The sequence below is a fragment of the Chenopodium quinoa genome, unplaced genomic scaffold (genome assembly GCF_001683475.1).
Source record: "Chenopodium quinoa cultivar QQ74 unplaced genomic scaffold, ASM168347v1, whole genome shotgun sequence".
NCBI lineage: Eukaryota > Viridiplantae > Streptophyta > Magnoliopsida > Caryophyllales > Amaranthaceae > Chenopodium > Chenopodium quinoa.
The window spans coordinates 1,580,695-1,607,232 of NW_018744835.1; the positions used below are offsets into that span (position 1 = coordinate 1,580,695).

Here is a 26,538-nt window from a genome sequence, read left to right on the forward strand (position 1 = left end):
ATTTCTGACAGACGGTTTCCGACTGTCACGTATTTCCGTCGGAAAAATCAGAAATTCCGACGGATTTTTATTCCGTAGGAAAATTCCGACAGAGTATAAATCCGTCGGAATATATGGGCTTTCCGACGGAATATTCCGTCGGAATAAAAATTTCCAACAGAATATTCCGTCGGAAAACCCATATACTACGACGAATTTATATTTCGTTGGAATATTTGTACTTTCTGACGGAATATTCCGTCGGAAAAGGTCAAATTCCGTCGGAATATAACTTAAAAAAAAAAAGAAAAAAAAATGAAATTTGTTTAACAAACCCTAACCCTTTTCTCTCTCCTGCGCCCCTTTTCTTTTTTCCCTCCTTTCTCTCTCCTGCCCTTCTTTCCTCTCCTGTGCCCCTCCTCTCTTCTCTTTCTCTCTCCTGCGCCCCTCCTTCTTTCCTCTCTTCCTCTATTTTCTTCTCTTCTGTCCGCCTCTTTCTTCTCCTTCTTTCCTCTATTTTCTTTACCTTCTTTCTTATCTTCTCTGTCCGCCATCACCAACCACCAATTTTCATTGACAACAACAACAACAACAACGACTGACAACCACCGTCAACAACAACAACCACAACCATCGTTGACAACCACAACTACCGTCAACAACAACAACCACAACCATCGTTGACAACCACAACGACCGACAACCAACATCAACACCAACAATAACGGTGTAACAACCACCGTCACCCACTCTCAAGGTTTTTGTTTTGTAGATCTTGTTTTAATTTAGGTTAGATTGTAGATCTAGTAAATTTTTTATGTAATTGTAATGTTAATTATAAATTTGATTAGATAATTGTATTTCCTTTAATTTTTGTTGTTTAATTATCGTTTTTTTTATAATTGTTTTATGAAATTCCAATTAAATATGTAGATCTACTGATTTTGATATGAATTTGTGGTACTTTTTGATTTTGTTGTGTTAATTTTCGTATTTTTGGCCAAATTTATGTTTTTTTGGGGTTAATTTTCGATTTTTTGGGGTAAAATTTTGGTGTGGTGGTGTCGGTGGTGGTGTGTGAGGGTGGGATAGGGGCTGGTGTGGGTGGTGTCGTCCGTGGTGGTTGGTGGATTTGGTTTAATTTTCGATTAGGCTTACGGTTGGTGGTTTCTTGTGGGTTAGAGTTAGGTGGGTTAAGGGTTACGGTGGTGGGTCTGGTGGGTTAGGTTTGGTGGGTTACGGTGGTGTGTCTGGTGGGTTAGGGTGAGGTGGGTTTTTTTTAATTTTTTTTTTTAGCATTTTCCGACGAAAATTTTCGTCGGAAACCTCTCCAAGTCCGACAAAAATTTCCGTCGGAAAATTGCGACGGAATTTCAATTAAAGTAAAAAAAAAACGCGAACAGAAATAAATCCGTCGGAAACTAGCCTTCCGTCCGAAAAGGTCGAATTTCCTACAAAGGGTTTTGCGACAGACTGATTCCGACGGAAGACCATTTTCCGACGGAATTTCCGATGTTTCCTACGGATTTTTTTCGTCGGAATCAAGCTGTTTTCTTGTAGTGCATGGTGTTGGGAGAATAATCTGTTAGTACTAAAAGAAGTTGCGGGAGATGAATAGCCTGAGAATGTTTGTCTCGATTTTTCCCCTTTCTGGATTAGGGTTTGCAAATTACCATTCAATTGCAGATCTGATGATGATATTAAAGCCCTAACTGTGAATATGGGGGAATTTATGGAGTTGGAGAGTGACGTTTTGGGACTTGACATATATCGTCGCGTGAGAATTATGGTGGATATTCGAAAACCGATTCGACGGTATCAATGGATGAAAGATAAAGCTGGAAATAAAATCAAGATTGAGTTCAAATATGAGCGTCTTCCGTATTTCTGCTTTGCTTGTGGTGTGATGGGGCATTCGGAGAAAGATTGTGATACGGTGCCGGAAGAAGATAAGCAAAAGAAGATGGGGTGGGGCTTGTTTCTACGAGCATCACCAAGAAGAGGCTATTCTAAGGAGGTGGAGGAAGTGGTGTTGATCACTTCATCGAGGAAGCAACTTTTTGTTACAAGAGAGAAGGATGATGTGAGTAGAATTGTAGAAAAGTTGCAGTGAGAGGAGGGGGATCATGTAGTTTGTTTGAAAGAGAAGGAGGTTGAAGGAGACGAAAAAAGAACAGAGGATGAGCAAGGATTGGAAGAGCAGGGCAACCAATCTGAACTTGCTATTGTTATGGGGACTACTAGTGGTCCCATAGACAAACCTGACGTTGGGAAGGGTAGTGAAATAGGGGAAGTGGAAGGTGTGCAAGCTACTGCTCCGAATTTTACTTTTGGCTCGCAATTAGTGAAGGGGGTTAGGAAGACTTGGAAGAGGCAAGAGAGATCGCTGCCACAGAGTATGGATATGGATGATGATGGTGTAGGGGGGAGGCTGGAGGGGAAGAAGAGAAGTGGGAAGGTCTATGAGTTAAAGGAGGTGGATGGAGAGAAAGAGGAGTAAGACTAAACTTCGTGCTCTAGTGGCGCAATCTGTAATGACGGAAGTTGGTGGAGACCAACCCCGTCAATCATCATGAGTTTATTATGCTGGAACTGTCGGGGGTTGGGCAACCCCGAGACAGTTCGTAGGCTCCGTAAATGGAGCAATTTGATTGCCCCTGATCTAGTTTTTGTCTCGGAAACTATGATCAGTAAGGTTACGGTGGAAAAGATCAAAGATAGAATTGGTTACTCCAATGCTTTCGGGGTGGTAAGCCGAGGTAAATCTGGGGGTTTGTGTGTGTTTTGGAGTCAGAATACTGTTGATTTCACGTTAGTTTCTTTTTCCCAAAACCATATTTGCGGGGATGTGAAGAAAGATGTTGTAGTGTGGAGATTTGTTGGATTATATGGGTGGCCGGATGCGGGAAATAAATATCGGACTTGGAGTTTGATCGAGCACCTATGCGGAGAAGCTCCAACAGGGTCGATTATTTTTGGTGGTGATTTTAACGAGTTGCTTTCTTATGAAGAGAAGGAGGGAGGTGTGGATCGTGAAAGGGGGGAGATAGCTAAGTTTCGAGAAACTCTGGATGTTTGTGAGCTTCGTGACTTGGGTTTTGAGGGTAGATGGTGGACGTGGGAGAAGGGGAATAATGTTGAAACCCGAGTAAGAGAACAGCTGGACAGATTTTTAGCTTCTCCGTCTTGGGTACACTTGTATCCTCAAGCTCATGTTGAGGCATTTGTTGAGGTACACTTCAGACTACTCCCCTATAGTGGTTCGTTTGCAGCCAGAACCAAAGAAGAAGAGCTAGTAGCAAAAGAAGTTTAAGTTCGAAACGGCCTGGTTACTTGATGGGTCTTGCGAGGAGGTAATTAGGAAGTCTTGGGTAGTAGCAAGTTCTTTTGATATGGTGGGAAAGTTGAGGATGATGGGGAGGGATTTGATGGTATGGAGCAAGAAGAAGTTTGATGATCTCAGGCAAAAAATTGAGAAAGCTAAGGCTAGTCTTCATGAGGTTTAGCAGCAACCTATCACCCACGACACTTGTGTCAGATGCACAGAATTGGAAAAGACTCTAGACGACCTCCATTCGAAGCATGAAGCATATTGGTACTTGCGCTCCCGCGTGCTAGAAGTGAGGGATGGTGATCGTAACACTTTAACTTCCATCACAAGGCTTCACAAAGAAAAAAGAAAAATAGAATAAAAGGGTTATTTGATGCAGAAGGTGAATGGAAGGTGGATGAGAAAGATCTTGAGAAAATAGTTTCCTAGTACTACTCAACTCTTTTTACTTCTTCGAAACCCGAGGAGTTAGATATTCATGAAGTGCTACAAAACTTGAAGTCTGTAATCTCAAAGACAAATAATAGGGAGCTGCTCCGCCCTTATACTAAAGACGAAATTTTCTCAGCGCTTCAGCAAATGCACCCTTGCAAGGCTCCGGGCCCGGACGGTATGCATGCCATTTTTTATCAGAAATTTTGGCACATAGTAGGAGATGATGTTTTTTCTTATGTGAGTAGTATTTTACATGGTTTGATTTCTCCGAGCTCTGTAAATAATACCAATATTTCACTGATCCCGAAAGTGAATTCTCCTACTCTGATGACAGAATTTAGGCCTATTAGCTTGTGCAATGTTTTGTATAAGCTGGTGTCCAAGGCCATTGTGTTGAGATTGAAGCATATTTTACCTTGGAAATGCTCTTATTGCCCTGGAAATTTTGTGCCGAGGAGATTAATCACTGATAATGCTCTTATTGCCCTGGAAATTTTTCATACTATGAAACAGAGGAGCCGGAGTAGAAGGGGTACTATTTCTTTGAAACTTGACATGAGTAAAGCTTATGATCGAGTTGAGTGGGGATTTTTGCGAAAACTTCTTCTTACGATGGGGTTTGATGGTAGGTGGGTGAATTTGATCAGGGAATGTGTGATGACTGTGTCGTACTTTTTTATTGTGAATGGAACTATGGAAGAGTATGTGGTTCGGTGACCCCTTCTCGGGGATTACGGCAGGGGGATCCTCTATCCCCCTATCTTTTCATTCTAGTAGCGGATGCTTTTTCTCACATGCTTAATAAGAAATTTATAGAGAAGGAAATTCATGGAGCACGAGCTAGTATAAGTGGGCCTGTCATTTCTCATCTTTTGTGCGCAGACGATAGTCTGCTATTTGCTAGAGCCAACCGGCGAGAGTGCGAAGTTATAGTTGATATTCTCAACAAATATGAAGTAGCATCAGGGTAGAAAATAAATTATGAAAAATCAGAGGTTTCCTTTAGCAAGGGTGTTAGCATTGAGCAGAAGGGGGGTTCTAATGGGTGTGTTGAACATGAGACAAGTGGATAGGTACGAAAAGTACTTAGGGATTCCAACTGTTGCAGGGAGGTCAAAAAAGGCTATTTTCATTGCTCTCACTGATCGTATTTGGAAAAAGTTGCAGGGGTGGAAGGAAAAGTTGCTTTCTAGGACTGGGAAAGAGGTTCTCCTCAAGTCTGTTATTCAAGCCATTCCGACGTATCTTACGGGGGTTTATAAATTCTCGATTTCTGTGATCCAAAATATTAGATCGCTTGTGGCTCGTTTCTTTTGGGGACAGAAAGAACTTCAACGAAAGATTCATTGGAAATCCCGGGACACTATGTGTGCTCCTAAGTGTTTAGGGGGTATGGGATTCAAAGATCTTGAGATTTTCAATGATGCTCTATTAGGGAAGCAAGCATGGCGGTTGATTCACAAAGAAGAGTCACTTTTGAGTAGAGTTATGAAAGCAAAGTACTACCCAAAAATCGTCATTCTTGGACTCCTATTTGGGATTTGGAGGAAGTTATTCTTGGGGGAGAGTTTGGAGTAATAAATCCTTAGTTAAGGAGGGTATAATATGGCATGTTGGTGACGGTATGAAGGTCAATATTTGGAGTGATCCATGGGTTGCCGATGAAGAAGGGTGCTTCATAACTAGTGCTAGAGTTCGTGGCTTTTCTCAGGTGTGCGACTTAATTGATATGCAGCGAATGGAGTGGAAGGAGGAGGTGTTAGCTTCTGTTTTTAATGAGCGCGATCAAAATTGTATTTTTTCTATCCCGCTGAGTTCAAGAGTGCCTCAAGATATGCTCACTTGGGCGTTTTCGAAGGATGGTTTATATTCAACAAAAACAGCCTATATGTTGGGGAAGGGCTATAATTTTGATAATTTTCACCAAGCGTGGGTGGAAATCTGGATTATGGAAGCTTCCCCAAAAGTGCGGCATTTCTTTTGGAGGTTATGTAATCACACACTACCAACGAAAGCCTTACTCAAGCAAAGACACTTACTTGAGGTGGCTGACTGCCCGTGGTGTGGGTATGAAGATGAGACAAGTGCAGACGCTATTTTTTTATTGTGAAAGGGTGCGGAGCTGTGGGAGGAGAGTGGGTGTGAGGCCTCATTGAGAGACATAAGTGGCAGTTTCTATGACCCGCTGGAGCGATGGAAGAGCAAGGATGCAAAGCTAGTCCAACGGGCAGTGTATCTAGCGTGGATTATATGGTCAGAAAGGAATCGAAAGGTATTTGACGTACTGATCACTCCAAACAAAATACTTGTTGATAGAATAAGAAGGCTGGTGGATGAGTTTAGAGCTTATAGCAAGAAGATTTACGGGGTTACAGGCAAGAAAGAGAGCAGCAACCTGAATAGATGGATAGCACCAAGAACAGGCTTTGTGAAGCTAAATTCTGATGCGAGCTTGGTGGAGGAGGGTTGGGTGGGTCTTGGGGTCGTGGCTCGAAATAGCAAGGGTGAGGTGTTATTATATGTTGTGCGAAGGGTGCGAGCGAGATGGCCCCCTGAGATTGCTGAGGCCAAGGCTTTAGCCATGGTTGTCAAGCTTGCGAAAGCTTATGGGTTTGCTGATGTTGTGCTTGAGTCGGATTGCCAAGTCCTCGTCAATCGTTTATCAAAGGCTGCAGTTTACTTCTCAGATCTTGATGGAGTGATTGAAGATATTTTAAACTTGAGTGGTGCTTTTAATTCCTTTTCTTGGTCTCATGTAAAACGTGGTTGGAACATTGTTGCCCATCACTTAGCTAGACTTTTGCCTTTTGGGGTAGAACAAGTTTGGATTAATCATTGTCCAAATGAGGTTGCTCCCTATGTACTCTCGGACATGTTGTCCATTGATTAATAAATTTGCTTGATGCATTTCACTCAAAAGTTATTCAATCCAATTTTTAAAATTCGGATATCGGGCGGATGGTTATCCATCATGTGTTCTCGTGCTAATGCACGAGATTTATGTTATGTTTTAAAAAATAGTAAAAAAGAAAATTATAAATTCTTTTTTGTTAGTCGATTCGGAGGGGTAATGGAAGTTATCTAGAGGTTATCTACAAAAAAACACAAAATTAAAATATTGAAGTTTTGGAAACTTGTAGTGAAAAGTTAGGGAAAAAAAAAGCACTTAAATTACTGTAAAACTGTAACGTACTCGTACTAATGCAAAGGATATATTATTTAAAGAAAATATATTATAAATGATGGAGTCCCTAAAAAAAAATTACTCGTAAAATTGGGAAGTTAGTAGGATTAGACTTGGTTATTGGGTGGGTTGGGTCAAATTCGGTGCGGGTTGATTGTGGGTCAGACCAAAGAGGGTCATATTTTATAAGGCCAATAGCAGGTCAAGCCAATAATGCACGTCGCAGATTAATAATGAGCGGGCCAACAATATATCAATTAGTGTGACTGTGTGAGTAGTGAACCCAAATTTATCTATGTAATTATTTTAACATCTCTATTTTCTTTATCAATCAAATTGAAAAAATATTTTGGCCATATATTGACCCTAACTGTTGAAAAAAAAAAAAAAAAACTGTAATTATTATATAGGTTTGCTAGTATGGAACTTTTTAAAAATCTTTTATCGCAAATGTTGCGAATAAAAGACCTTTAAAGAGTTTGCAGACCTTGGCCAAGTTTCTCTTATGCTTGTTTATTTACGCGACTCTTCTTCTCCTAATCCCTCGAACATACACTTCTTTCTAGTAGAAATTAATCACTTCAACCTTAAGTATTCTTTGAAATTACTTCCTCCTAAGATTACACATTACTAAACACTACTCACACTGATTGATCAAATCATCCGTAATCCCTGACGACCTAGTCGTCGAAAAGACTACTAAGGATTTGACACAACTATTTAAAGTCATACATCAAGTTCCCTGGAATGTTGTACATGATATGCTTAAATGCTTACCATAACTAGAAACATCAGTTGCTTTTGCACATTGAACTATTAACTATTAAGCCTTTCTCATAGTATTCAGACAAGGAAATCACAGAATTGCTTGTTATTGGACATCCGGCCATGACGTGTCTTACTCTTCCTTTAATGAATCCATGTCTTTCAGCATGAACATCTTCTTAATACAAACTTCAACGATTATAGTGTCGCCTAATAGGTAGCCATTTGAAGAATCATGTGGACTTTCAAGAGAAAAAAAGGCATGGTAGCCCCAAGCTTCATTACTTGCAGTGAGCCATTTAGCAACTGTAATATAATTAAGGAAACTAAATTATGTATTTAGAGGACACTTAACTACAAGTTTAACAGAAAACTCGTAAATTGATCTTACCAAACTTTTGGTGATCTTTTCCATCGCATTGATTCTTCAAGTAAAGAATAAATTTAACATACAGTTTGTTACCATGAGTTAGCTTAGTGTCTAGGTGCAGATACAATGAGAGGCTTTTCCCCTTCTCCTCTTTGTTTCCTCTTGCATATAAGTTCAATTTCCTAAAAATAGTACAAAAAAACAACAATTCTTATGTGTCGTAAATAAACTTCTATGTAAGTAGTAAGAAGTATTTTCATGCGCAATGTTGTCTGAAATGAGTAAGAGGAAACAATAAATTCATGACACAGTTCAAAAGAATTAGAGCATCAGTTTAATAGTTGAACTATGCACATACCAATTTTGACTTAATTTTATACTATTATGTTGTAATGGAGTATATAAGTTACTACGTATTAGGAATGGATGAGAGCTTTGGACTGATGGCGTATTGCTTTTGACATATACTGTTACATTTTTCTGGTGCTATGCTTATATGATTAGTCACGCAATATGAATTTCAGAAATGATCACATACCAAAATTGTACTTTAATTGTCAATTTGCCAAATAATTTACGAAAAAAAAGATACCCAGGAGTGTCGAAACTGCTGCCTCGTAGCACAAGAAGACTACTAAGGATTCAAAATAACAATCTAAAGACATACATTAAGTTGCTTGGAACACACTAAATGCTACCATAACAAGATGCATCAATTGCTTTGCACATTGCACTATTAAACCTTTTCTCATAGAATTTAAGAACAAAGAAATTCCATGCCAGAACTGTACTTCATTGGACGTCTTTAACGCTCCTTACTCCTGTTTGACAGAAGCCATATTATCTTTCAGCAAAATCATCTTCTGAATATGAACTTCAGTGATTATGGTATCGTCTACTTGGTAGCTTTTCGAATTATCATGTAGGTCACAGAGAGAAAGAAAGGTTGAGAAGCCCCAACTGTCTGAGCTTGCAGAATACCAGTTACGACCTGCAATATAATGAAATGCATTCCGGAGCACATTGAGTAAAAGTTAAACCAACACCTTAAACCGGAAAATAGATGTTATATCTTTAGGTAAAGCAACCAGTAAAAGTTATCTTACCAAGTCTGTAGTGGTCTTCTTCTTTGCGTTGATTCTTTAAGTAAAGAAAATATTCAACATACAGTTTGTTACCATGAGTTAGACCAGAATTATTGTCTAGCCGCAGAAATAATGATAGGTGTTTTCCCTTTGCATTAGACTGCCCTCTTGGATGTAAAACCAATTTCCTGGATATATATAGTACAAAGGTGAGGAATGAAAGTATGCAATTTTAATCACGTACACTACTACAGTGAAACTAGTACGGAGTATGTTTTTTTTTTTTTTTTTTGGTTCATATGAGCCACTTAGGGCGGGGATGAGAATTGATCTCAAGATCACCTGAAATCGGGAGGAAAACTCTTACCAACTGAGCTATCCCTCACTCTCCTAGTACGGAGTATGTAGTATATGTCTTGGAATGATGTTGTCTATCATTATAATTCATCCAATAAGTTATTAATTGATCGAAAGCAACCCTACGTGTGCATTGCATTCTTATTTGCAAGGTTGTTTAAAATGAAGATATTAAAGAGAATACATACCATGACCATCCATTAAAACAAAATCTTGGAGAACTTAACCGTTTACTCAATGATTGGAAGCTCTCAATTCTCCAAGTATAGCTCTTGACCGATTTCTCTTCAACAATCGACATAGTAGATATCTTAACCTGCTGGTTGTTTATGACAAGAACCTCGGCACCAAATACACAGCAATCATCAACCAAAAATCCATAATCCGCATCATTGAATGTGGAAATTGGAACAAATTTGGGAACTCCCCATTTATCTTTCAAAGCATGGAATCGCCTCTCTCTTACATCTACATCAAGTTAACAATGCAACTTATTAAGCAGCACACTAAGATACAAGTACTAAGGGGTAGACTCCTTGATTTCTAAGATATTTTCCAGGACTCAAAATATATACATTGAATTGGCTTACTTTAGAAAGAATGTGACAATTAAACTATATAAAATGAGAGAGTCCAAACCTAAGACAGAGAGATAGGCATCCCTTAGGTGATCATGAACAAAAAATCGAAGCACCACATCGACAAGGCTACCAGGTTCGAGTTTATCAACCAATGTCACATAAACTGAGAGATGTTCATCTCCTTGTTCTGGCTCGTTCCGTTTGGGACACACAGATAACATCCTGAGTCAAACGAACATTAACTAGAAACATTCAAACATATCTTATAAAAATTACAAAGGACAATTATTGAGATGTATCACTCACCATGTAAAACCCCCCACGCTAAATTCTGTTGATTCAAGATAGTCTTTGTTCTTTCTAGACACATACGCATCTTGAAGTTCAGAGAATGAATCAATTTTTAGAATGCAATGTGCTGGCGCTTTTTCTGACAGTAATCTCACAACTTCTGCAAAAGAGCATAAGTACATCATTTTACAGGCACTAAGCTAATACTCTGAACAAGTGTCTACATTTTTTAGCCTCAACCTGGCCCGGCCAATGATCACCTCTACTCCAAGAGCATCCCAGGCCTATGTACAATGATTGGTGCTTATATGTATTCAAGGCCCTGTTTTCCATGCACCAAAGAAAGCTAATACTATGATTTTTCAAATAGCCTCAGTTTCACTAAAGCTACTCATGACCGACATCCATAACTTCTTACTCGATTGCAATTTCCGGACATATTTTCATAAACCATTACAAGTTCCTATTAATCTAAAAGTGATCTTACCGAGTTTGTAGTGATCTTCTTCTCCGCGTTGGTTCTTTAAGTAAAGAAATTATTAAACATACAGTTTGCTACCATCAGTTAGCCCAGAACTGGAAAATCAAGTCCGGACCAAAACTAAAATTAAACCTGGTAAACTTTTTTTTTTTCTATGGTAATTGATATTATCGTTTAGCAAAACAACTCCAAAACAGTTCATACTTTCATTTGTAAAAACTAAAACCCTAGCCGACTAGCCGCATCTTTTCACTTCAAGCACTCCTCACTTCCCCTCACTCCCTTAGGCCTCATCCAACCGGAATAATCCCCTCAACAACAGTGCCTAACTATCTCTGATTGCCATTAATAATAATAATAATAATAATAATAATAATAATAATAATAATAATAATAATAATAATAATAATAATAATAATAATAATAATAATAATAATAATAATAATAATAATAATAAAACAAATAATGTTGAATCTGCCTCATAAGACGAGTAGACTACAAATTCAAAAACAATTAAAAGACATGTCAAGTTCCATAGAATACATGCTTGGAACATACTAAAAACATAACAAGACACATCAGTTTCTTAAATTGTAAAATTGCACTACTAAATCTTGTACTCTTGCACAACCAAATCTTGAAACTACAAAATCTTGAAAAACTCCTGCTTCACAGACTCCACATCTTTCAGCAAAATCATCTTCTGAATACAATGAAGAATGATCATAGTATCGTCTACTAAGTAGCCCTTCGAAGAATCATGTAGATCATTGAGAGAAATAAAGTCTTCGTAACCCCAACTGTCAGCACTTGCAGTGGACCAGGACTTGCCTGAAAAATATTTGTAAACTAAATTATTATGTATGTATTTCAGACACTAGCTATAATTTTAACAAGAAATTTATTTATTTGTGATAGAGTCGTGAGAAAGAGTGTGATGGAAAGCTTAATTATATTAATAAATATAGTACAAGATTAAGATTAAAACGTTGAACATATCAAACTATGACTAGATACGATATATGGCTAGGTACGTTAGCTAATTATAAGGGATATACTTTGACTATCAAGTTAAGGAGTAAATCAAGGAATTTACATATTCTAAAATAACTAATAACGATAATCATGATATAATCATCTTTATCCTTTATAATTTGTAAGTTGATCTTACCAGATACTTTGTGTTCTTTTCCTTGGCGTTGATTCTTCAAGCAAAGAAAATCTGTAACAAACAGTTTGTTACCTTGAGTTAGCCTAGAGGTATTGTCTAGTCGCAGATACAATGAGAGGCTTTTCCCCTTCTCCTTCTTATGTCCTCTTGCATACAAAAACAATTGCCTAAAAGCAGTACAGAAAAGATGCATAAGAGAAAAATACAGAGTTACAGTATGGCAGGAGTAAATCAACCAAGTTAGCTTTAATTAGAATGACATGTTTCTGATTTTTTTTAAAAACGTATTTTGGTGTTGTCAAACTTCTTATTAGCATTTTTTGTTGACATTATATTACAATAATTAAAAGGATGACGCTCCCATTACTCAATGTGAGAAACGTTTTTGTTTTCACAGTGACAAATTTGTAAATATTTACAAAATGGATGATAAAATTGTACTACTTTAGTCACGGCGGTATATTTTATTTACGAAACTGTCACTGTGAGAAACAAAAACGTTTCTCACAGTGAGTAACGGAGATTTACTGAATTAAAAGTACTCATAGCAACATATATATATTGCGGAACTACACTAAATTGAAAGTATGATTTTTTGTAAATTTTATGTCTCACATATAATACCTTTTATCGCAAAATTTTCAAGCTTGATATTGTCTAAAATGTGTAAGGGGAAACAATAGATCTATGAGGCAGATCAAAAGCTAAGCTTTTTATATATATATATATACTTCCTCCATTCCTTAATAGATGACACGTTTTTTTTATCACGTTTGTCAACGCAGAATTTATACGAGTTATATCTTCCATTATAAACATTGTAAAATTATAAAAAGTGGATATTAATAAAATAAACATTAAGACGATTCAAACAAGATCCCACGTGATTATGTTTTATCGTAGTTACAAATCACAAAAGCTAATCAAAGTGTTGTTTGTAAATAGTGCAAAAGTCAAACCGTGTCATCTATTAAGAAACGGAGGAAGTATATACATACAACATACAACATACCATGACCATCCATCAAAGCAATATAAAGGAGAATACAATTCCTCATTCAAAGTCGAGAAATTCTCAATTCTCCAGGTATAGCTTCGGGCACAATTTTCTTGCACAATGGACATAGTAGATATCTTAAAATGGTTGTTTATGACAAGAACCTCAGCACCAAATACACAGCAATCATCGACCAAAAAACCATAATCCGCATCACTGAATGTGGAAATCAAAAGGAATTTAGGGACTCCCCAAGTATCTTTCAATACATGGAATCGCCTCTCCCTTACATCTACATCAAGATTAACATCGACAAAGAAATGTGATCAATGTGCTTAATGAAGCAAAAAAATTAGAATACATAATATGAATCTTTGAGTTAAAAGGAAAAACAGTCCAAACCTAAGACAGAGAGATAGGCATCCCTGAGGTGATCATAAAGGAAAAACCGAAGCACCGCATCAACAAAGCTAGCAGGGTTGAGTTTATCAACCAATGTCACATAAACTGAGAGGTGATCTTCTCCTTGTTCTTGCTTGTTCCCTTTGGGATATACTGAGAGAACCCTGAGGCAAACATCGACACAACAATAATCAGGAGCCACATATAACTTGAACCCCCTAACAAGCTTCTCGTAGGAGACGATTCCGATCCAAAGGTCTGAAAGAGGAAATTCCCTGTTTCTCATAGTGAAGTGAGAAACAAATTCATAGAAGCATTTTCGTGAATAAATCAACAACTTTTTTATTCTTGTAGGCTCACAATTGAATAAAGTTGAATAAAATTGCTGGTATATTTACAAAAATGTTATTTCGAGAAACTTGGGCTCCCTCGTATGAAAGCATTCAGTTTTTACTCATATACATTACAAAGTACAATAACGGACAAAATTGGGGTATACCACTCACCATGTATAACCCCCTGCGCTAAATTCTGTTGATATAAGGCAATCTTTGTTAGATCTAGACTCATATAATGCATCTTGAACCTCAGAGAATGATTCAATTTTGAGAATGCAATGTGCTGGTGGTTTTTCTGTCCTGAGTCTCACTACTTCTGCAAATGAAAGTATTTAACATCTGTTTGGGTACTAAAATGGTCATACCCATTTTATTCTTGGGTAACTCTACCCATATAAGCCCAAAGGCCATAAAAAAGGTATAAAAGGCCCCAAATAAGTCAAATAAATATGGCCTTCAACGGCCCACATGTGTAATTTTAGGGCTCATAAACCCACTTATGTACTCATATAAATACCCCTCAAAGGGCATAAGGTAAAAGAAGGTCACTCTTATCATCTAAGAGGACCATACTCCTCCACTCTCTCCCCTAAACTCCTCTCAAAATATGCATTGTTTGGCAACTAACTTGGGCGTCGGAGGCTCCGCCCCGGGTTCAACCCCCGGGGCTCGGGGTTCATTTTGCAGGTCCATTCAAGGCCCAAATTCGAGGTTCTCAGACACCCCTTCAAGGCCCGGTTAGCTCATTTTTTGCCGAAACAACATCATTAAACAGTCACTAGTGCAAAGAACAGTACCGAAAGTTGAAATAAAAGTAAATAACAAAATACAAACATCACAAAGTGTAAGAGCAGTATGATATGTACCCCCATCTTCGTCCATAAGAAGTTTGCTATGCTTCAGAGGGAGGAGTTTATCTTCCATTGAAATATGATATTATAAATTGAATGAATGAAAGCAGGGTTCTCTTATTCCATAACTAAGATGATGCTAATATAATATGAATACTTCGAAGTATAAATAGAGGATTTGTTTCTTAGAAAAAAGTAAAAGTGTACGTTATGTTATAATTCATCATTAACCCCTCCAATTTAATAGTTTTAAGCAGATAGAATCAATAATTCATTAAAGTGTAAAAGTGATTGTTTGTGTCGCAAGTTTAGAATTAGTAATAATAGTACTCTATGTCTCCATATAAATAGTATCAATTTCTAGCCTTACATTTTTCCTGGTTTCATATTAGTTGATACCTTTTATTTAATTGCATTTGTCAATATATAACTTCAAACAATATAACATCTTTAATTACAAAAAATTATGAACTTTGATGTTTAGAAAATAAATGTCGGAATGAATAAAAAAAATCACTCAACTATGTTTTTTCTTAAAAATAAATCGCAAAATGAAGTCAAACTAACTTTGTATGTGAGTAGTGGTGAAAGTTAAAATGGTAAACTAAATTGAGATGAAGTATAGCTGTAAAGCTGTATAGTAGTTAAAAAATAAATTGCTTATGAGTTGTCTTGATAAATAAAGGTCATAAACTAGTTATTATTTGGTAAATGGAAAAAATAAATAAATAAACCATATGACCACGTGTGTAAGTCAATATCTATATATCTATATTACGAGTACTATATAAATACTGATACTTCACATAGTTGTAAACTACTGAAGTCACATAATTATCACGATCTCAAAGGAGAATCGATCTCCATACCATGATTAATTTGAGTACAAGAGTACAAGACATGTCTTCAAAACAATTGAACCGTCCTTATCATGTCAGGATACGAATTGAGCATCTCACACTCTCACAATATGAATTTCAACAATCACACACCAACATATTATAGTAATTTAAATAAAATGAACTCGAAAATGTTGAAACTGCTTCATCATACGTGAAGAATACTAACTGAGAATTCAAAACAGCAATCTAATACGTCAAGTTTCATGAAATGTTGTACCCTTGTGATATGCTTGCGTCAGTTGCTTTGCACATTTAAAATCACAGAATTGTTTTTTATTGGACATCACTTCTGCTAGACAGAAGCTATATTATCTTTCAACAAAATCAACTTCTGAATACGAACTTCAATGATTATGGTATCGTCTACTAGGTAGCTTTTTGAAGTATCATGTAGGTCACTGAGAGAATGAAAGTATGGGAACCCCCAATCGACTGAACTTGCATAAAACCAGGTACGCGCTGCCAAAAAAAAATAAAAAATTATAAATTCCAGAGGACACTAGCTAATTTTTTAAATAAGAAATAAGATGTTACATGTTAAAAGTTACGGCAATTTCATGAAATGCCACTTAGCACTTAAAAAATTCATGAAATGCCATCGTGTTTTCCAGAATCATTAATGGCATGGCATGACATTTTATTGTTTGTCAGTGACATTTGGTGAATTCTGGAAAACACGATGACATTTCATGAATTTTTTAAGTGCTCAATGGCATTTCATGAAATTGCCGTAAAAGTTATCTTACCTAGTCCATAGTAGTCTTTTCCTTGGCGTTGATTCTTCAAGTAAAGAATAAATTCAACATACAGTTTGTTACCATGAGTTAGCCCAGAACTATTTGTCTAGGTACAGAAATAATGAGAGGTATTTACCATCATCAGACTCTCCTCTAGGAAATAAGTGCAATTTCCTGAAATATTACAAATCAGAGAAAGTAATAAGCATTTTTATTTGAGTGAAATTTTCCACTTCTTATTTAAAGTAAGACTTAAATAAGTACAACATACCAAGACCATCCATCAAACCGAAATACAGGAGAATACAATCCAACATTCAAAGTCGAGAATTTCTCAATACTCCAGGTATATCTTCTGTCATCATTTTCTTCAACAATCGACATAGTAGATATCTTGAGTTGGTTGTTTAGGACAAGAACCTCGACACCAAATACACATACATCATTGACCAAATACCCATTTTTCGCATCATTGAATGTGGATATTGGAATAAATTTTAGGGACTCCCCATCTATCTTTCAAAGCATGAAATCGCCTCTCTTTTACATCTACATCAATATTAACATTGCAACTTATCAAGCACTAAAATTTAACTACTTAATTTAACAATAGTGTGATGATAATAAAGGGTACCTACCTAGACACCTTGTTTTCAAAGATTAACAATAGTGTGATTAATTGTTCTAAAAGAATTAATACCTCCGTTTCATATTCAAAATAGTGTGAGTGAAAATTGTATAATCGTTGCAAATAATATATATATAAAAGGAAGCTGTAAGCCTGTAAATACATAATATGAATATTTAATTCAGAAGAAAAGAGTCTGAACCTAAGACAGACAGATAGGTATCCCTTAGCTGATCATAAAGGTAAAAACGAAGCACCGCATCTACAAAGCTACCAGGTGTGAGTTTATCAACCAATGTCACATAAACAGAGAGGTGATCTTCTTCTTTTTCTTGCTTGTTCCCTTTAGAACGACTTACTGACAACACCCTGAGGCAAATGTCGACAGTCGACACCATGATAATCAGGCCTACAAGTTTTCAGTTAATGATAAAATCATACATGTACAACAATTGCATTGCGAATTGAGATATACATACCATGTATAGCCCCCAACGCTAAATTCCGTTGATTTAAAGTAATGATCTTTGTTAGAACCAAATCCAATCACATCTTGAAGCACAGAGAATGAATTGATTTTCAGAATGCAATGTGCTGGCGGTTTATCTGTCATTACTCTCACAACTTCTGCAGAAGACTTTACAGAACAAGTATTCATATGATATTTATACCCGAGATAAAAGATAAAAATACACATAAAAACAGAGTAGATGAGCAGTTTCAGAGGTCTGCTTCGCTTCAAAGGAAGTTGATTGACTTTATTCTCTTCCATCTTGGTTGCAGTACAACACAACAATTTCGAAAGTATGAATTTTATAATAATAGTAGCACAACTTCGACGAGATAGATAAGAATTTATATACGGAGGTATATGTTATACCTTAGATTTCGCGAAAAACTCTTATAGATTTAAGATATATAAAAATATATCATAAATCTGTGACTAATGTTATCTTGCTTTAATATTTATCACACCGTAGTCTTATCGGAAAAAAGGTTATACGTGTATATAAAAAGAACACGCTCCCTCAAAAAAAAAAAAAAAAAATAAGAACACGTAGAACCCTAATGTGACCCAAACAACCTTTTCTCCAACGAAGTATACTATTGCTAGGAATACTGTACTAGTGCTATTGGAGTAGTGTGTCCTTCGAATTTTTACATTGTTGTAGTGTGTCCCTCAAATTTTTACTTTGTTGTTTGAAACGAATGTCATATTTAGGCTCCGTTTGTTTTGAAGCCCATTTTTCGTTGTTTGGTTAGTAAATGATGGACGAAAAAAAATTCTCCTAAAGGTGGAAAATTAGTTCTTCACAATGCTTCATATGTGACCATGCATGTTTTATCAAGTCTATTATCCTAAATACTTCATTCTTCTCCATTACAGCTTTATAAGATACATTAACAACGACAAATCTCTGGTTATTTGGCACTGACATTTACACTAACAAATATCGAATTGAAGCATGTTGATACTTCTTCACATTGTTACAAACTACTGATGTCACATAGTATTCGTGTTCTCAAAGGAGAATCTCCATACTAGGCTATCATATTTAGGCTCCGTTTGTTCTGAAACCCATTGGAAAACAATTCTCAAAGGTGGAAAATCTTTACAATGCTTCATGCATGTATTAAGTAGTCTATTATCCTAAATGCTTCATTCTTCTCCATTACGGCTTTATAAGATACATTAACAAAGACAAATCGTTGGTTATTTGGCATTGACATTTACACTAACAAATATCGAAGCTTGTTGATACTTCTTCACATTGTTACAAACTACTGATGTCACATAGTATTCGTGATCTCAAAGGAGAATTGCCATATCAGGCTATGATAAATTTTGAGTACAGCACATGCCTTTATCATATCGGTTAGAAAATGAGCATCTCGCACACTTCAATCAATTAATCAAAGCCTTAATCCCATAAGTGGGGCTTCTAATATGAATTTCAAAAATCACATAACAACTTTGTAATTAACTGTATTTGTTTATAAATTAAAATAGTAAATAAAAAGGAAAGATATTGAAACACCTATGTTAATGTTGTAATGCTACCATTACATCAAGACGCATCAGTTGCTTTGCAAATTGCACTATTGAACCATTTCACATGGTATTAAGAACAATGAAATTAAATCGCGGAATTGTTTCTAGCTTGTTGGACATGCTTAAAGCTCTCCTTACTCCTATCTAGTTGACATCAGACTCCAGATCTCTCAGCAAAATCATCTTCTAAATATGAAGTTCAATAACTATAGTCTCGTCTGCTAAGTAGCCCTCTCAAGGATCATTTAGAACTATGAGAGAAAGAAAGCTTCTAAACCCCCAGTCGAAACAACTTGCAGAAAACCATTTATCAACTGCAATACAAAGAAACTAATAAATTATGTATGAATTAGATATTATGCCCTGAGGTAGAGCAGCCAGTAATAATTATCTTACCGGGTTGTTGGCAGTCTTGTCCTTGGCGTTGATTTTTTACGCGAAGAACATATTCAACATACAGTTTGTTACCATGAGTCAGTTTAGAGCTATTTTCAAGCTGCAGATACAATGAGAGTATTCTCCCTTCACATAAGAGTCCCCTTTTGGACGTAAATCCAATTTCCTGAAAATATACCGTACAAAGATGGCGAATCAAATCAAGAAAGTTGTTATCTGAATTAAAACACCCCTACTATAACGACGAAATTAACAATGAATACATACCATGACCAGCCATTAAAACGAATCTCTGGAGACATTAACCGTTCACTCAATGATTGGAAGCTTCAATTCTCCAAGTATAAACGAAACTTGCAGGAACAAAAATAATAAGAACAATGTTAAAAAAAAAAAAAAAAAAAAAATCATTATCAACGTCCCTTCGTAGCAATATAGGAAAAGACCAAATGTTGCATGAATATAGGAAAAGACCAAATGTTGCATGTTGTACGCTTATAGTTAACCTCATTGGTAACTTCATAATTTCATATAGAAAAATATCATTCGTAACCTCATTATATCTAATTTTGATTGGTAAACTATAATATGAAAATTAAAAATTAAAAAAATAAAAATAAAATAAAACAATATCAACCAACCACATGACCATGCATGTATTATTATCCTAAATGCTTCATTCTTCTCCATTACAGCTTTATAAAATACATTAACAAGGGCAAACCTTGGGTTTACACTAACAAATTTTGAAGCTTCTTGTTGATACTTCTTCACACTGTTACAAACTACTGATGTCACATAATATTTATATCTCAAAGGAGAATCTCCATACCATGATTAATTTTCAGTACAACACATGCCTTCAGAACAATGGCACTGCCCTTATCATGTCGAATTAGAAATTGACCATCTTTCGGATCCTGCCCTTTAAGCCTTCGTGTTTCTGGGTGCTCGTGTATTTTCGCCACCAAGAGCATCCCAAGCCTATGTACAACACGGTTGGTGTTTATATTTTAACTCACATTTAATATTCAAGGCATTGTTTGGCATACACCAAAGAAAGTTAACAAGCCTCCTAATTCCAAAAGCGGCCATTCATGATCTTTCAAGTAGCCCCAAGCTTCGCAAAAGCTACTCATGACCGATGACCATAAACAGCTACGTACTCCAACAAGGTAGCTTTTGTGTGTGCCAAACATAGCCTAATTCAGTATCTTCATTTGTTGTATGTGCTAAAACGCTATCCGAAATCTGAATCCCTGCGTAAGGGTAACTTTAATGGAAAGGTTGTATTGTTTCGTAATGTCACAGGGATGCATCACCATTAGATCCACCTCCTCTACGGCCTGCCGTTGTGTTCTTCAGTATCTGCATTTCACAACCACAAAAGCATATGAAAATCTCCATGTGAAAGAAGTTTGGTCCATCTGATACTGATAAGAAGCAAACATAGACAGTCATATTTACTGGCTTTACATCCAAAAAACAGGATAAAGATAATCTGATTGTTCTCTTTTGTCTTTATACCCCAAAAAACACTGGATCACATGTGGCTGTATTTTTTTGTACTTGTATACAAAAAAAGCAAGCTAAGAAAGTTTATCACAGTTTGCTCTTTTTAGCTATAAAAATATACGTAATAACTCTAATGAGGACCAGCAAGTTCAGATAAGATCAACTTAGCCACGAGGAGTTGTAGGAAGAGCTCAAGTGCCACTAAGGAGAAAATACAAGATTATCACTTATCAAACGACAAAAATGGAAATTAATTAATAACTTTTCATTAAACATAGGCCCCAGATGTATTGATACACTTACAATTTTGCCACTTAACTGGGGCTTCCTCGCTGCTAAGTTCAAATAATGGTTTTAAGATGATAAAGAACAGCTAAATGGTTCATATTCTCACTATTCATAATCCTCATCATAAATAATCTAAATACAGTTATATCAAAGCCATTATATCTCATATATTCAACAAATTCTTGCAAATGAGTGAAATGACATTTATCTCTTACGCAGTCCTCAAAAATAACAGTTAACAGCATCAGTGTTTGGGTTATTTACAAATACAGTATACACATGCAAAGCTTTACTACTGAAGTGAGAATAACTGAAATCACAGTAGGCAAAGAATTATATAAAATGCCACATGTACACAGCTAAGGCCTTGCTCTCTTTGAATTATTTAGACAGACTTCAGGCAAAATGTATACAGATAAGTTCAGAAGTATAAGTTTAAAGTTTTGTAACACAATCACATGTTTAGCAAATTTCAGATGAATCAGATCAATAAGTTAATTTTAGACAATTAGTCAAATACAATAGTCCCTAATGTGCACAAACCTCCCATTATAGCACATACTAGCCTATGTAAGTCACTTAGTCATATTAATTGCTTATTAGCAAATTAAAATGCATAAATTAGCATACAGACGTGGAAAGCTACTAAGTAAATCCTGGTTCATGATCATTTACATTATCCTGGTTCATGACTTCATGATCATACACTGCCAAAGTGCATTGGATAGCCAAATACCTTAAGACCATCCCTCCACCCCACGGTCCCACCACAAGCAGAACAAAGAAAGCAAATTGCACATTATGCAAAACTGAGCCAACCCAACATGTTATTTCATTGAATCCATGTGATGCATCTACACAATAATGGCGGCCAAAGCTAAAATAGATGATAATGGAGATAGTGGCAGTGGGCCCCATGAATGAATATATCATATCATGAATGACATCCATATCCTTAAATGTTAAAAATGGGCCTTTTGTCTTAATTTATCATCCCTACAGGAGCATTCGGCTCAATGGACCATTTCATATATCCTTGACATATGTAACTATGTAAGGGTGTTTTGAGATTATCTTGACCTGGTTTGATTCTATTATGAGTTAATGAGTTATTATCTAGTCTCCGAGATAGGTTAGGTTTCACTCCTCGGCCCAAAGCAGGTTACCGGTCCTTACCATTCTCAATCTGACGCTATTGGAATGCCAAAACTGTCCCTAACAATAAAGATATATGGCATAGGTTTGTAACCACCATATAACATCAATATCACACCACCATATAACATCAATATCACATATATTCTTTGAGGGGGGTAATGAGATGATGCTGACCATATTCTGTTAGATGACAATAACTGCAAATATGCAACTTACAGATTGTGACAACGACTCACCCTATTTCGAAACAAATGTTCAAAAGGTATCATTTACACACAATTACGTAAGTGACCGATAAAGACAATATTGTTGCATCATAATTTAGCCCAAGCAATTAATACTACATTGATATTAAACACAACAAGTGTTATGACAGCAAAAGGTGATTAAAAAGTAACACGGTGTACCAATAATTTTAGACACAATATTAGCCAAAAAACATGTATTGCAAGTAATCGAACTTACATGTCTAAGCATCTGATTCTCATTTTGCAAAGTAGATAATCTCTCTTCCAACTCAGAGTTTTTGTTCTCCAAGTCTTTAACCCTTGTTTCTAAATCACTCAAATATGCCTTCTTTCTTTCTCTTGCTTGCTGAGCTGAAACTCTATTCCTCAACAACCTGCCCATATCAAATAAATCACCACTTTAACCCCGTAATCCTCAACAGTAAATCATCAATTAACCTCAATACCTCATATTTTTACCATTAGAATTTCCAAAATGTCCTAATTTACCAAATTGAAAAGCAATTGAAAGGATATAAAAAATTAAAAATTGCAACTTTAGTTTTACCTCTTCAAACGTTTGCTTTCTTTGTCAGCAGGGCTTCTACCCCTCTTCCTTTGGCTCTGTCCTGATGCTTGAACCCGGTCTGGACCGGCTGCAGAACTGGTGTCGCGGCCAGAAGCTGAATTTACTCCTGGTTCACCTCCCATCTCTGGTACTCTCCGGATTTCATCATCACTCTCCACACCTAACATCAAAACAAACACCAAAAACAGTGAAAATTTTGAACTCCAAAATTTTTTTTTTATAAAAAAAAAAAAATGCTCCAATTCCCAAGATATTATAGCCTGCCCTGGAAATTCTAATCGATCCAATTGAGAAGCTCTCAAAACTTCTTCAATTTTCTACTAGTACACTTCCAAATTCTTAATACTCACTCTTTTATATATTTTCATTTATTCTAGTATTACTTTTATAAATATTTCTGCAAGAAAAAACATAAGCATATCGGGTCTAATTATGATCCTAGTTTTAAATTATGAACTTGTTTATAATTTTTATTAATACATGATCAAAGATATCGATATGTGAATAAAAAATCAACTAAATCACATTGTTAAAACCATGAATTTCTTCAATTCCACATTAATTAAATAAGAAAGTTCACAACTTTATCTTAAATCTGCCACCTTGGACAATTCCAACAGAGAATTCAATTAAACATGTAACAATAAACTAACAAGACATGTGATCGAATCCCGTCTACATCATTACCCTTTTCAGCTCTTCTACCAAAAAAATTTTAATTAAAAAACAAATTTCACACCTAAAACAACAGCTATAACTTATTCAAAAATCAAAATTCACATTAAATTTCATGAACAAAAATCAATTGGGTAGTCAATTTTCCTCTACCCAAAATCTCAACTTTTTTAAAATTCCCAAATAAAATAAACTTGAATTTCACCAATTAAATCAAATGGGTATTCAAATATATTAAAAAAAAAAAATTCGATGCCAAAATTCTAGAAATAAAAAATTAAATTTGAAATTAAAAACAAATAAATAAAACTAACCTTCTTTATGATCAAGTTGAAGGGCAGAGCCAGAAGATCTCTCACTACTAGAAGGCAAAGAATTAGCAGCAGCAGAAGTAGCACTTGTTGTAGCCTGTTCTTGCATATTTTCCAACGTTTTTAATAATACAAATTTATTAATTCTAATTTTAATTATAATAAAATGATGTAATCAAATTAAATTAAATTAATAAAATAAAAAGTGTTTTTGTTATCCTCTGATTTTCCTTCTTCTTTCTTGACTTCATCTGTATTTTTTGGAAAGAGAAAAGGCGGGATATTTCCAGAGTTTACTCAAAAGAGTAATAACATTTGGGAAGATGGAGGAGATACTGAATCTGAGCCGTTGGATGAGGGTGTTCTTGATCAACGGTGGAGAAAGAAGGAACGTGGAGGTTATATAGCCATACACACATTTAAGTAATCAAAGGTTTGAAGAAGAGGATCGTGGATGTTTTAGAACCGTTGATTTGGAGAGAGGAAGGGAGGAAATCAAGGGTTGTGATTGATTTGTGAATATTATTATTTTTATTTTTTTTGAGATGTGGAATAATAATAATGGGATGATTTTCTGACGTGGACATGTGCTGGTTGAAAAGGGTATGAAGCCATGGAGGACAGAATACAAATTGACTTTGGGTTTTTTTGGGACATGTTGTTTATGAAATTACAAAATTAACCTTATTAAATTGTGATGAATTTGGTTGTTGAATGTTGAGGGACAAGGGCAAACTCATTGGAACTTTTATTCTTGGATGATGACAATAACTAGACATACCATGAGTCCATGAGCAATTGAGCATGAAAAATGAGAAGAAATTAATAAAATTTATTTTAAAAAAATGAAAATATTGAGAAAGAAAATAATTTTTTTTACTCTTTACGGAGATTTTTGTTTTTTTTTTTTTTTTGGAGGTAAGATAAAGGATCCTATCAGACCGACACTTCACATGAGTCAACCCGACCCCATTTAGCGGATTAGACAATTTGGGAAAGTGGGGGGAAGGTAAGAGAATCTCATCCTCAAAATTATCTGTAACGCCTCAACTTCTCGTACCTTAATTGGCGTTACTGGACCATACTTAACTCGTCATTCGCAGCGGAATTTATCATAATCATAATCTTATAACCTGTGGGTTATGGACCCACAAATAAACATACTCCTTAATCAGAAACATTCCTTTAAAATAATATAACTTCTAGAAATAAAATTAATCTATCTCTCGATAGAACATTATCCATGATACATAAACTCTTGGCTCTGGTTGTGTAATTCCTCAATAATATAAATTCCCTTAATCCCTTTGCCTTTGACTAACTTGAGCTCCATCATCATCATACATCATACCTGTGTATGTCCATAAAAATAGAAAACAGAGAAAACACAGGAAAATTCCAAAAATGAGTGGAAAACTCAATAACATTACTCTACCCCGTAAAACAGTTTATTTTTCAAAATCATTTGAGCACATATCATATATAGATATTTGTTCATAAATAACTTAATATCATTATCTTTAAACTTGTGTTAGCAAGGATCATTCCCTTTACATAGGACTATTGGTAAGTACAGGTTTTAGACATAACATAACTTTCATTCGTGAGGGATTAATTCCCCATTTCATTAACGTACTTTCCTCCACCTGTAACTCACCCATTTACCACATTCAGTTCATTTTTCAATGCCGACAAAAATAACATCATATCATATTAAATCATTTCTGAACAACTTTATACCTCATTTAAATACATAAGCACATTTCATAATCATTCATTCATAACAACATTTCATAATCATCATGATCGTTAAACATTTAACAAAGGTAGGACGTCTCCTACTATAGGGGGAGCCAGTGCTCCTTACAGGGGAAGCCATTGCTTAATCATATCATATTATATTTACAATTCCTTATTAAAGATCATATATCATATCATTTGCACATAACATACTTTTAAATCATAATTTACCAAACATATACGAGCATACACACGGCCACATACTCATAATTGCTAGACATAATTGGGGATTGAACTTTAAAAGGCGTTCTCTTTTCCACTAGATCAAGCTTAGCTTGGTAATCTTTTACAGAGCATTAAAGGAGGACTTATTGTATGTTGTTGCATTGCTTGAATGTTTATTTGAATTTGTATGTTTAATAACTTTAATTAACTTGTTATAATCAAATGGTTAAATAGGTTCTAAGGGTGCCAATCAGAAATGTTGCAAATTTGGACAATTAATTTTGCTCAAGTGTATTCGTGTTAACGAACGGGATATATGTAACATGCCCGTTTAAAAAAAAAGTTGTATAAGACAAAATACAAGTAGGTCTCAAGATGTATACAATTGGTCTAACATACTATACCCACCTAATTCTCTACCGACTACCTTAGAGGTACTCATGGATTAAACCAACATAGATAGGAATTGGGCCAAG

General features: G+C 35.6%; 4 protein-coding genes across 5 annotated transcripts; 2 read left to right on the plus strand and 2 right to left on the minus strand.

Moving 5' to 3' along the window:
* The first annotated feature begins 4,726 nt into the window (after positions 1 to 4,726).
* On the plus strand, positions 4,727 to 5,323 carry LOC110704377 (uncharacterized mitochondrial protein AtMg00310-like). Its single transcript, XM_021882158.1, has one exon. It carries the CDS (start codon positions 4,727 to 4,729, stop codon positions 5,321 to 5,323), a length of 597 nt encoding a protein of 198 aa, XP_021737850.1.
* Positions 5,324 to 5,369: 46 nt separating this feature from the next.
* Positions 5,370 to 6,635, plus strand: LOC110704378. Its single transcript, XM_021882159.1, has 2 exons — positions 5,370 to 5,711; positions 5,859 to 6,635. The coding sequence occupies exons 1-2, from the start codon at positions 5,370 to 5,372 to the stop codon at positions 6,633 to 6,635; spliced, it is 1,119 nt and encodes a 372-aa protein (XP_021737851.1).
* A 1,192-nt stretch (positions 6,636 to 7,827) lies between these two features.
* LOC110704379 lies at positions 7,828 to 10,563 on the minus strand. The gene is made up of 7 exons (XM_021882160.1): positions 10,394 to 10,563; positions 10,146 to 10,309; positions 9,695 to 9,974; positions 9,171 to 9,337; positions 8,884 to 9,055; positions 8,086 to 8,246; positions 7,828 to 8,000 (listed from the first exon to the last, which is right to left on the minus strand). The coding sequence occupies exons 1-7, from the start codon at positions 10,561 to 10,563 to the stop codon at positions 7,828 to 7,830; spliced, it is 1,287 nt and encodes a 428-aa protein (XP_021737852.1).
* Positions 10,564 to 18,862: 8,299 nt separating this feature from the next.
* LOC110704486 (transcription factor HY5-like) lies at positions 18,863 to 24,868 on the minus strand. Of its 2 annotated transcripts, XR_002507963.1 has the most exons (7): positions 24,101 to 24,868; positions 23,091 to 23,271; positions 22,761 to 22,917; positions 20,167 to 20,702; positions 19,602 to 19,687; positions 19,335 to 19,500; positions 18,863 to 19,252 (listed from the first exon to the last, which is right to left on the minus strand). XR_002507963.1 is itself a non-coding variant. In XM_021882270.1 (4 exons), exons 1-4 carry the CDS (start codon positions 24,204 to 24,206, stop codon positions 20,640 to 20,642), a joined length of 507 nt encoding a protein of 168 aa, XP_021737962.1. In that variant the 5' UTR covers positions 24,207 to 24,868; the 3' UTR covers positions 19,967 to 20,639. The 2 variants fall into 2 exon arrangements, 1 of the variants encoding a protein (XP_021737962.1); XM_021882270.1 differs by lacking the exons at positions 18,863 to 19,252; positions 19,335 to 19,500; positions 19,602 to 19,687 and having other exon boundaries at positions 19,967 to 20,702.
* Between the last annotated feature and the right edge of the window lie 1,670 nt (positions 24,869 to 26,538).